This window comes from Ranitomeya imitator, chromosome 2, assembly GCF_032444005.1.
Source record: "Ranitomeya imitator isolate aRanImi1 chromosome 2, aRanImi1.pri, whole genome shotgun sequence".
NCBI classification, from domain to species: domain Eukaryota; kingdom Metazoa; phylum Chordata; class Amphibia; order Anura; family Dendrobatidae; genus Ranitomeya; species Ranitomeya imitator.
Genome location: NC_091283.1, coordinates 628,863,530 through 628,874,555, shown reverse-complemented (window position 1 = coordinate 628,874,555; position 11,026 = coordinate 628,863,530). Strand labels below are relative to the sequence as shown.

Here is an 11,026-nt window from a genome sequence, read left to right as displayed (position 1 = left end):
AGGAGTGGTCACCCGGTGCTACTCCTGCAAATTGCATTGCTTGCGAATTACATTTATGAAGGGAGGTTGGGTGGAGTGGATAACAGAACCCGAATGTAGCGCTTGGCAGAGTGAAATGGTAGTCGCTCTTTTTTCTGTCTGTATCCTCCGTTCAGTATGTAATAAAGGAATAACTTTTTAGCCACTTGTCCAGGCCATTTTCACTATATTTTTTTTACATTTTTCTGTTGAACCACAATTCAAAAGCAATGTCTGATTTTCATTAGATTATATTCAGTAAAAGTTAAATTGAAAATTACTTTTGTCAATTTCAAGCTATTTCAGTGACCACTGTGGGTTTTCCTTACTTCAACAGAAGGGCACCAACAATTTGGTTCATCTGTGTAACTGGTGGCCCATGTGTTCACAACTACCATATGTGGTGGTCTAGGGCTGACTTTTGTCTCCTGGCATTGGCTCAGCAAACGGTGTCAGGAACTTGAATGCAAACAAAATGTGGGAGGCTGATTTTTCATCTTTAAGCTGAGGTAGATCAGCACATAGTAGAAAAGGTAGTGTGGTTCAGGTATTCACTGTACAGGTGTTTAAGGCTAATCCATTATCTGTGAAAATGTGGTGTGTCAGATGAAGAGGTTTCAGAATTTTACGCATCACGCCTAACCAAAATAGTTTATGATAAGTTGTACCAAATAATAACGTCATATGGAGTTATGCTTGTTCTGTTTTACAGATTTACACCTACAATGAATACCATATTTATATTTGATGATCAGATGAAGGGCGAATATAGGTAATCCTCAAAACTGTTCTCTTCTCTACTTACCCACTAATACACACGGCGGTTTAGTCTCCATCATGACGTCCTTGTACAGATCCGTGTGTCCTTCTATATACTCCCACTCCTCCATGGAGAAATGGACAGTGGCATCCTGACACCTTATAGGAACCTGACACACAATGATACAGGAAAGAAATATATCTTGGTACCGTGTTAGCCAGTAGATAGAAAAATATTTAGATTTCACACAATGATACAGTCATCATCCAGACAAATCATCCCTCGTGTTACTGTATAATGTCCCAGCAGTAGAGATGGTGCTAAACGATCCACATGACCCGGTCCATCAGCCAGATCGATAATCTGGAGCTGTCGGATGCGAGTCCTGAAAACTCATTTTGTAGAAAATAGAAAACTATCCAGCGTGTTGAATAAAATTCAGAAGTCTTTATTGAAGAATTAAAAAGTCGCACCAGTGTACATGGGCAGAAAAAACGTGCAAATCTAGCATACAGGTTTCAGCATTTAATCCTTATTCATTGCATACTATTTTAACAGGCTATGACATAAAAAGATAATCAGTGTTAAAATAGTATGCAATGAATAAGGATTAAATTCTGAAACGTGTATGCTAGATTTGCACATTTTTTCTGCCCATGTACACTAGTGTGACTTTTTAATACTTCAATAAAGACTTCTGAATTTTATTTAACACGCTGGACAGTTTTCTATTTTCTACAAAAGATTTCCTAACTGCGGCACTGCGAGTTTCCTTGCTGTGGTATACATTGAGAAGGTGAGCTGATAATGTTCTCGTAAAAACTCCCTCCTACCTCCGAGCTTCTGCGGCTCTTTTTTTTTTTTTAAAATCAAAGAATACAAAAAGAATTGTTAACAGGGAACAAGTTAGTAAACTCTTGATATTTTCATTAAGGATAAAAACATGAACAATAAAGTGAGTCTATCAATTCATGGCACTACACAACAGCAGAAGAGAATGTTAAGTTTATAACAGAAATATAAATCATAACTGTGGAAATATAATGTAGAATCTGCAAACTGGTATGTCATATTGCGAATAGTCTAAGTACAAAGTGGCAGATTGATAAAAAAAAAAAAAGGGGGGATTTTTGTGTACTCACCGTAAAATCCCTTTCTCCAAACCACTCATTGGGGGACACAGGACCATGGGTGTATGCTGTTGCCACTAGGAGGCTGACACTAAGTAAATACAAAAAGGGATAGCTCCTCCTCTGCAGTATACACCGCCCACTGGCTCCGGATGGAACCAGTTCAGTGACCCAAGCAGCAGGAGATTAACAAAAATTAACCGTAGGTACAACATGTCAAAACTATAACGCTCATCATAGGCAACAGGCCAAAAGGTGGGTGCTGTGCCGCCGATGAGTGGCTCGGAGAAAAGGATTTTACGGTGAGTACACAAAAATCCCTATTTCTCCTTTGCCACATTGGGGGACACAAAGCAGTCCCTGGGTGGGAAGTAACAACATAACAGAGTAAACTCCCGGCACCTATCTAAGGAAGCGCTACCGCTGCCAGCAAGATACGTCTACCTAGGTTCGCGTCTGCAGATGCCTTAGTATTAACACAACGAGCAACCTCACTGAACACAGAAAAAATATCAATAGTCTATTTCAAAGAAAATAAACAAAATTGGGAGCGTTCAAAAAATTGGACAAATTTGGTAGTTCAACGTCGTAAACCATAAGAACATATACGTAGACGTATATATAGAACAAAATAGAAAGTTTTATTAAAGAAAAAAGACAATACACAAAATAGTTAAAAATAGCCACTAGTGTCTGGAAAAAGTCAAACTAGATCTAAGTGGCACCACTTTGGGTATGGGGCAAAATATATATATATATATATTGACAAGTAGCTGGCATGTAATAACAATGTTATACAGGGTAGCAACCCATATATCAAAATACAGTCTGAAACAATAAATAGTTCCTAACAAAAATCTACCATAGCTGCATCCATAAATCGGAAGGGTCACAGTATGTAGAGACCAATAATATCAAGACCGTCATATGCTGCCAACAAGAGTAGAAATAAACTACGTAGTAGAGCCAAATAAATGCCTTACCAATTCCCAGATAGTGGTGCCACTGCCCCACTTATGGATGCAGCTATGGTAGATTTTTGTTAGGGACTATTTATTGTTTCAGACAGTATTTTGATATATGGGTTGCTACCCAATATAACATTGCTATTACATGCCAGCTACTTGTCATTATAATATATATATTTTTTGCCCCATACCCAAAGTGGTGCCACTTAGATCTAGTTTGACTTTTTCCAGACACTAGTGGCTATTTTTAACTATTTTGTGTATTGTCTTTTTTCCTTAATAAAACTTTCTATTTTGTTCTATATACGTCTCCTCGTGTATATGTTCAGATGCCTTAGTATGGACATCATAATGTTTTGAGAAAGTGTGCAGGATAGACCAGGTCGCCACTTTGCAAACCTGCTCCGCAGATGCTTGATGCCGAATGGCCCACAAAGTGCCTATCGACTGAGTGGAGTGTGCCTTGATCCCCGCTGGAATCGGCTTGCCTCTGCCTCTTGAATAGTCGACCAAATCCATCTGGTTATTGTTGACTTAGAAGCGGCCAATCCCCTCCGGTATCCTGCCGGGAGCACGAACAGGGCATCCGTCTGACAAAAAGGTGCCATTCTAGATGCGTACTTCCTAAGAGCCCTCCCAAGATCTAAGGAATGAAGAGCCTTTTCCACTTGGTGAACTGGAGCAGGATAAAAGGAGAAAACAACACAAGATCCTCGTTAAGGTGAAAAGAAGACACAACCTTAGGAACAAAGGATGGAGACAGTCTGAGGACCACCTTGTCACGGTGAAAAACCAGAAAGGGAGCTTGACAGGAAAAAGCAGATAACTCAAAGACTCTTCTGATCAAAGTAATCGCTACAAGGAAGGCAACCTTCCATGAAAGGAGAGATAGGGACAGGAGGGACTCGATGACCTTAGTCAAAAAAGCCATAGATTGCGAAAGTGACAAGGCCCACTCAGGGGGACTGGTCTCCGTGGGTTCGGTCGCGGTGGAGGGCTCCTGAGCGCATTTGGGATCGTTAGCCTGACAGAGTGGAGCAGTATGCCCCCTTGGTAACGCAGCCTGACAGGAGGTGCATGAAGCGAAAAACACTGTATGTGTTTTAGTGGTCTTTTTAACCCCTTTACCCCCAAGGGTGGTTTGCACGTTAATGACCAGGCCAATTTTTACAATTCTGACCACTGTCCCTTTATGAGGTTATAACTCTGGAACGCTTCAACGGATCCCAGTGATTCTGACATTCTTTTCTCGTGACATATTGTACTTCATGATAGTGGTAACATTTATTTGATATTACCTGCATTTGTGAAAAAAACGAAAATTTGGCGAAAATTTTGAAAATTTCGCAATCTTCCAACTTTGAATTTTTATGCAATTAAATCACTGAGATATGTCACACAAAATACTAATAAGTAACATTTCCCACATGTCTACTTTACATCAGCACAATTTTGGAACCAAAATGTTTTTTTGTTAGGGAGTTATAAGGGTTAAAAGGTGACCAGCAATTTCCTTTTTTTTTTTTTTTTTTTTTAGGGACCACATCTCATTTGAAGTCATTTTGAGGAGGTCTACATGATAGAAAATACCCAAGTATGACACCATTCTAAACTGCACCCCTCAAGGTGCTCAAAACCACATTCAAGAAGTTTATTAACCCTTCAGGTGTTTCACAGGAATTTTTGGAATGTTTTAAAAAAAAAAAGGAACATTTAACTTTTTTTTCACAAAAAAATTACTTCAGCTCCAATTTGTTTTATTTTACCAAGGGTAACAGGAGATACTCGACCCCAAAAGTTGTTGTACAATTTGTCCTGAGTACACCGATACCCCATATGTGGGGGTAAACCACTGTTTGGGCGCATGACAGAGCTTGGAAGCGAAGGAGCGCCATTTGACTTTTCAATGCAAAATTGACTGGAATTGAGATGGGACGCCATGTTACGTTTGGAGAGCCACTGATGTGCCTAAACATTGAAACCCCCCACAAGTGACACCATTTTGGAAAGTAGACCCCCTAAGGAACTTATCTAGAGGTGTGGTGAGCACTTTGACCCACCAAGTGCTTCACAGAAGTTTATAATGCAGAACCGTAAAAATAAAAAATCATATTTTTTCACAAAAATTATCTTTTCGCCCCCAATTTTTTATTTTCCCAAGGGTAAGAGAAGAAATTGGATCCCAAAAGTTGTTGTACAATTTGTCCTGAGTACACTGATACCCCATATGTGGGGGTAAACCACTGTTTGGGTGCATGGGAGAGCTCGAAAGGGAAGGAGTGCCGTTTGACTTTTCAAGGCAAAATTGACAGGAATTGAGATTGGACGCTGTTAGGACTTGCGGAACGCACCCAGTTTAAGATGTAATGGTATTAGGTGTGTTCGCAGTCCGAAGTCCACCGTGCAGGTGAAAACCCTGCTGCTAGTAGAGACGGACGATATCGCGGTACAATATGAATACACACATGGGTTAACTTCACCCTGTGTGAAGGAAGCGAACCCTGTTGCGTCACAGGGCCGCGGTACCGCACCAAGAGCGCAAGCAAGGAGTCTCAGAACTCAATCCCAAGACTCAGGATTTGAGTTCATAAAGACCTCATGCGCTCGACACCGCTACTGGGGTGTCAGAGAGACAGAATAATATTATTTAAGAGGCACAAGAGTGCGTGCGGTGCCGTACTGGCGGACGCCACTAACCACCCAGGCTTGGGTCAGGAAAGCGCAGAGAAAGCGCACGGCGCCGCACTGGCGGTCACAGCAATTAGACGCTGTAATGTGTGTAACGTGCTGATGGCTAAGTCGGGCGCTAGATAGCAATCATCCACCTTCCGCGAGCAGTCATACAATAGGGAGGGGATTTTAAAGAACGACTTTCACTCACATCACACACGTTTACAAAAGACAATACTAGCGCATGGCCTTGCGGCCATGCGAGCCTTAAATAGTTGCAGCACGTTTAAGACCTTCAGAGAAGGAGCAATGGAGTTGCTGCAGTACCTGAGCATGTGACCCCAGATCTCCACTGAGAGATCTTGCCCTAGGCATGCTCAGAGTGCAAAGCAGGACTTAGTCCTAGCACCTACAAGGACCTTCCAAGAAGGACCAATGACCTAGCTGCAGTATCTGATCATGTGACCCTCGATCTCCACTGAGAGATCTTACTCTGGGCACGCTCAGAACGTGAAAAGCAGGACTTAGTCCCAGAAGCGTCTGCTCGCCGCTGCCCAGCACTGACTTCAATGGCAGAAGCAGGAAATGCAGCAGTAACTCTTAGCACAGAGTGAGACTGAGCGAGACGCTGGGATAGACGTCTCCGCTGAGCAGGTTCCACTGCGGCCGGAGAAGAATGGGAGACCGCAGCGGAGATGGCCCGAGATTCCCCCTGTGCAGAGGCAGGAACTCGACCCCTAACAGACGCCATGTTGCGTTTGGAGAGCCACTGATGTGCCTAAACATTCAAACCCCCCACAAGTGACACCATTTTGGAAAGTAGACCCCCTAAGGAACTTATCTAGATGTGTGGTGAGCACTTTGACCCACCAAGGGCTTCACAGAAGTTTATAATGCAGAGTCGTAAAAATAAAACAAAAATTTTTTCCCACAAAAATTATTTTTTAGACCCCAGTTTTGTATTTTCCCGAGGGTAACAGGAGAAATTGGACCCCAAAAGTTGTTGTCCAATTTGTCCTGAGTACGCTGATACCCCATATGTGGGGGGGACCACCATTTGGGCGCATGGGAGAGCTCGGAAGGGAAGGAGCGCCATTTGGAATGCAGACTTAGATGGAATGGTGTGCAGGCGTCACATTGCGTTTGCAGAGCCCCTAATGTACCTAAACAGTAGAAACCCCCCACAAGTGACCCCATATTGGAAACTAGACCCCCCCAAGGAACTTATCTAGATGTGTTGTGAGAACTTTGAGCCCCCAAAGTGTTTCATTACAGTGTATAACGCAGAGCCGTGAAAATAAAAAATCTTTTTTTTTCCCACAAAAATTATATTTTAGCCCCCAATTTTGTATTTTCCCAAGGGTAACAGGAGAAATTGGACCCCAAGAGTTGTTGTCCAATTTGTCCTGAGTACGCTGATACCCCATATGTTGGGGTAAACCCCTATTTGGGCACACGGGAGAGCTCGGAAGGGAAGGAGCACTGTTTTACTTTTTCAACGCAGAATTGGCTGGCATTGAGATCGGACGCCATGTTGCGTTTGGAGAGCCCCTGATGTGCCTAAACAGTGGAAACCCCCCAATTATAGCTGAAACCCTAATCCAAACACACCCCTAACCCTAATCCCAACGGTAACCCTAACCACACCTCTAACCCCAACCCTATTCCCAACCATAAATGTAATCCAAACAATAACCCTAACTTTAGCCCCAATCCCTAACTGTAGCCTTAGCCCTAACCCTAGCCCCAGCGGGAAAATGGAAATAAATACATTTTTTTAATTTTTCCCTAACTAAGGGGGTGATGAAGGGGGGTTTGATTTACTTTTATAGCGGGTTTTTTAGCGGATTTCTACGATTGGCAGCCGTCACACACTGAAAGACGCTTTTTATTGCAAAAAATATTTTTTGCGTTACCACATTTTGAGAGCTAGAATTTTTCCATATTTGAGTCCACAGAGTCATGTGGGGTCTTGATTTTTGCGGGACAAGTTGACGTTTTTATTGGTAACATTTTCGGCACGTGACATTTTTTGATCGCTTTTTATTCCGATTTTTGCGAGGCAGAATGACCAAAAACCAGCTATTCATGAATTTCTTTTGGGGGAGGCGTTTATACCATTCCGCGTTTGGTAAAATTGATAAAGCATTTTTATTCTTCGGGTCAGTATGTTTACAGCGATACCTCATTTATATTTTTTTTATGTTTTGGCGCTTTTATAAGATAAAAGCTATTTTATAGAAAAATAGGTATTAAGCTTACCGTTAATGATATTTCCAGGAGTCCATCCTGACAGCACCCTGGAGGACGTCCTTCCTCCCTTGCTGGGACAGGAAACACACAAGAGTTCAAAAGGTCCGGTCGCACCCCCAAACCTCAGTGTTGTAACAAGAACCGCCTCAAGGAAATGCAGAAAAGACACTTTAATGGTCAATAGAACATATCATATCAAATATCAGGAACATATTACATCATATGCTAGGAACGTATTACAAATATGCTAGAGTTATATTATATCATGCATATAAATATTATCAGGGAGGGAACTACCCGTGCTGTCAGGATGGACTCCTGGAAACATCATTAACGGTAAGCTTAATACCAATTTTCCAGGAAGTCCCTCCTGACAGCACCCTGGAGAGTACCAAAGCACCTCCTCAGGGTGGGATTACCACTTGGAGAACCTTTCTCCCAAATGCAGTATGTTTACCAGACAAAACATCAAGTTTATAATGTTTACAAAAGGTATTAGCACTGGCCCATGTTGCAGCCTTACAGATCTGCTCTAGAGAGGCGCCTGCCCTCTCCGCCCAAGACGTAGCTATCCCTCGAGTAGAGTGTGCATGGAGACCTCCCGGAGGAGGAATCCCTTCTGACTGGTAGGCCTCAGAGATCACCGAAGTGATCCAACGAGCGATAGAGGCCTCTAAGGCCTTTTTACCTTTATTCCTCCCACCAAACAAAATAAATAAATTTGGATCAATACGCCATGAGTTGGTGGCTGACAGGTAGTCGAGGACGGCCTGTCTGACATCGAGAGAATGCAGAGCTCTCTCTTTAGCATTAGTAGGATTACTGCAAAAGGATGGTAACACGATTTCCTCATTCCTATTTTTAAGCGTTCCTACTTTTGGAATAAACGAGGGATCAAGTTTGAGGATTAAGCTTTCATCTCTAATCTGGAGGTACGGATCCCTAGTGCACAGAGCCTGAATTTCCCACACTCTCTTAGCTGTGGTAATAGCTACTAAGAACGCTGTCTTTCGTGTTAGGACTGAATTGGGCATATTATCAGCGTAAATATCTTTACAGAGAAATCTGAGGACCAAATTAAGGTCCCAAGAAGGCGACAATTGCCTAATGGTGGGGCGCAACCTTTGGGTGGCTCTGACAAATCTAACTATCCATGGGTGAGATGCTAGGGGATAGTCAAAAAAGGAGCTAAGTGCGAAGATTTGCACTTTCAAGGTGCTTGTTTTGAGACCTTTGTCAAACCCAGCCTGCAGGAAATCTAGAATTCTAGGTAAGTCGGGAGTGCCTGCCGCAATCTCGGACCTGCCACCTTCCAGACAGAATCGTCTCCAGATCTTCAGATAAATTGCCGACGTGACAGGCTTCCTACTGGCCTTGATCGTGGCAATTACTTGGTTTGACAGCCCTCTGGCCTTCAAGATCATCCCTTCAGGATCCAGGTCGAGAGATGGAGCTTCTCTGGGTTCGGGTGATACACAGGACCCTGGTGGATTACATCTGCCCTAAGAGGAAGCTCTACTGGGTTCTCGATTGCCAGGTCTACTAGACGAGAGAACCAACTTCTTTTCGGCCAGTATGGAACAACCAGAATAACTCGAGCTTGGTCCTCCTTGATCTTCCTGAGAACAGCCGGAATTAGTGCCAGAGGAGGGAATGCATATGAGAGAGGTTCTGTCCATCCCTGGCTCAGACCATCTATCCCTTCCGGAAGATCCCGAGGGTTCAGCGAGAAGAATCTTGAGACCTTAGAATTTCTCCTGTTTGCATATAGGTCTATACTGGGAGTTCCCCAGCGAAGACATAAATCCCGGAAAATATCCTGGTTGAGTTCCCACTCTGTTGCCAACACTCTTCTCCTGCTCAAGAAGTCTACTATGACATTCTGGGAGCCTTCTAGGTGAACCGCAGAGATGGAAAGGACCGATCTTTCTGCCCAGCGAAATATTCTTCCTGCCAGTTCCTGAAGCAGATAGTGTCTTGGGCCTCCCTGATGCTTCAGAAAGGAAACCGTAGTCACATTGTCGGACAGTATTCTGACATGGCGATTCTCCAGAATGTGATGGTTCCTTCTCAAGGCTTCCCAAACAGCATACAACTCTTTGAAGTTGGAGGAGCTGTGAACGACGTCTGGAGGCCATCTCCCTTGTAGGATCCTGCCTTTTAAATGAGCACCCCAGCCCCAGGCGTCTGTTGTAATTACCACATAGGGATCGGTAGACCATAGCACCCCGATCCTTAGCTTCTCTGGGTTTGTCCACCAGAGGAGAGACCTTCGTACGGGATCCGATAGCCTTAAAAAACTGTCCAGAGAAGACTGACAACGGTCCCTCTTGGAAAGTAACCTCTGCAGAGGTCTTGAATGGAACTGTGCCCATCTTACACATGGTATGCAAGCCGTCATTAGGCCTAGCACTCTCATGGCCATCCTTATTGAGACTCTGTGTTCTAGTAAGAGTCTGACTTGGATCCGTATTGCCTCCAGCTTGGATTCGGGCAGAAGCGATATTCTGTTTACTGAGTCCAAACACACTCCCAGGAAGATTTTCTTGTGTTCCGGAGTTAGGTCGGATTTCTGCCAGTTTATGGCCCAACCTAATTGTTCCATCACAGATATAGTTCGGTTCCTGTAATCTACCAGAATCTCCGGAGTTCTTGCCACCAGGAGGAAGTCGTCGAGATAGGGAACTATTCTGATTCCCTGGTACCTTAGGAAAGCAACAATCTCCGACACCAGCTTTGTAAAAATCCGAGGTGCTGATGCAAGTCCGAACGGAAGGCTCTGAAACTGGTAGTGACAGGTCCCAGATGGCAGAACTACTGCAAACCTCAGAAGCCTCTGAGAAAGAGGGTGGATGGGAACCTGATAATAGGCACTCTTCAGGTTGAGAGTGCACATCACGTCGTTCTGATCTATGAGGAGGGTTGCCGAACGAATGGACTCCATACGAAACCTCTTGTACCTGACCCAAGCGTTCAGGGGCTTCAGGTTTACTATTGTGCGGGAGTCGCCAGATGGTTTTGTTATTGAAAATAGGGAAGAGTAGTGACCCTGGCCTACTTCTAGTGGCGGTACTGGAATTATGACTTCTGAGGAAAGGATCCCCATTAAGTCTATCATCATGGGAGAGTCCCGTGAAACCACCGTAGGTACGATGTATCTGTCTGGTGGAGGGGAGTAGAGCTCGATACTGTAGCCTTCTGACACAGTCCGAAGAACCCACTGATTT

General features: G+C 43.7%; 1 protein-coding gene across 1 annotated transcript in view; it reads right to left on the bottom strand.

Annotated features, from left to right (window-relative positions):
- LOC138666759 (zinc finger protein 585A-like) overlaps positions 1-11,026 on the bottom strand; it is an 80,738-nt gene that overhangs the window by 60,966 nt on the left and 8,746 nt on the right. The window contains exon 5 of the mRNA XM_069754934.1: positions 824-947. Coding sequence (XP_069611035.1) covers positions 824-947 — 124 coding nt within the window. The remainder of the gene's footprint in view (positions 1-823; positions 948-11,026) is intronic.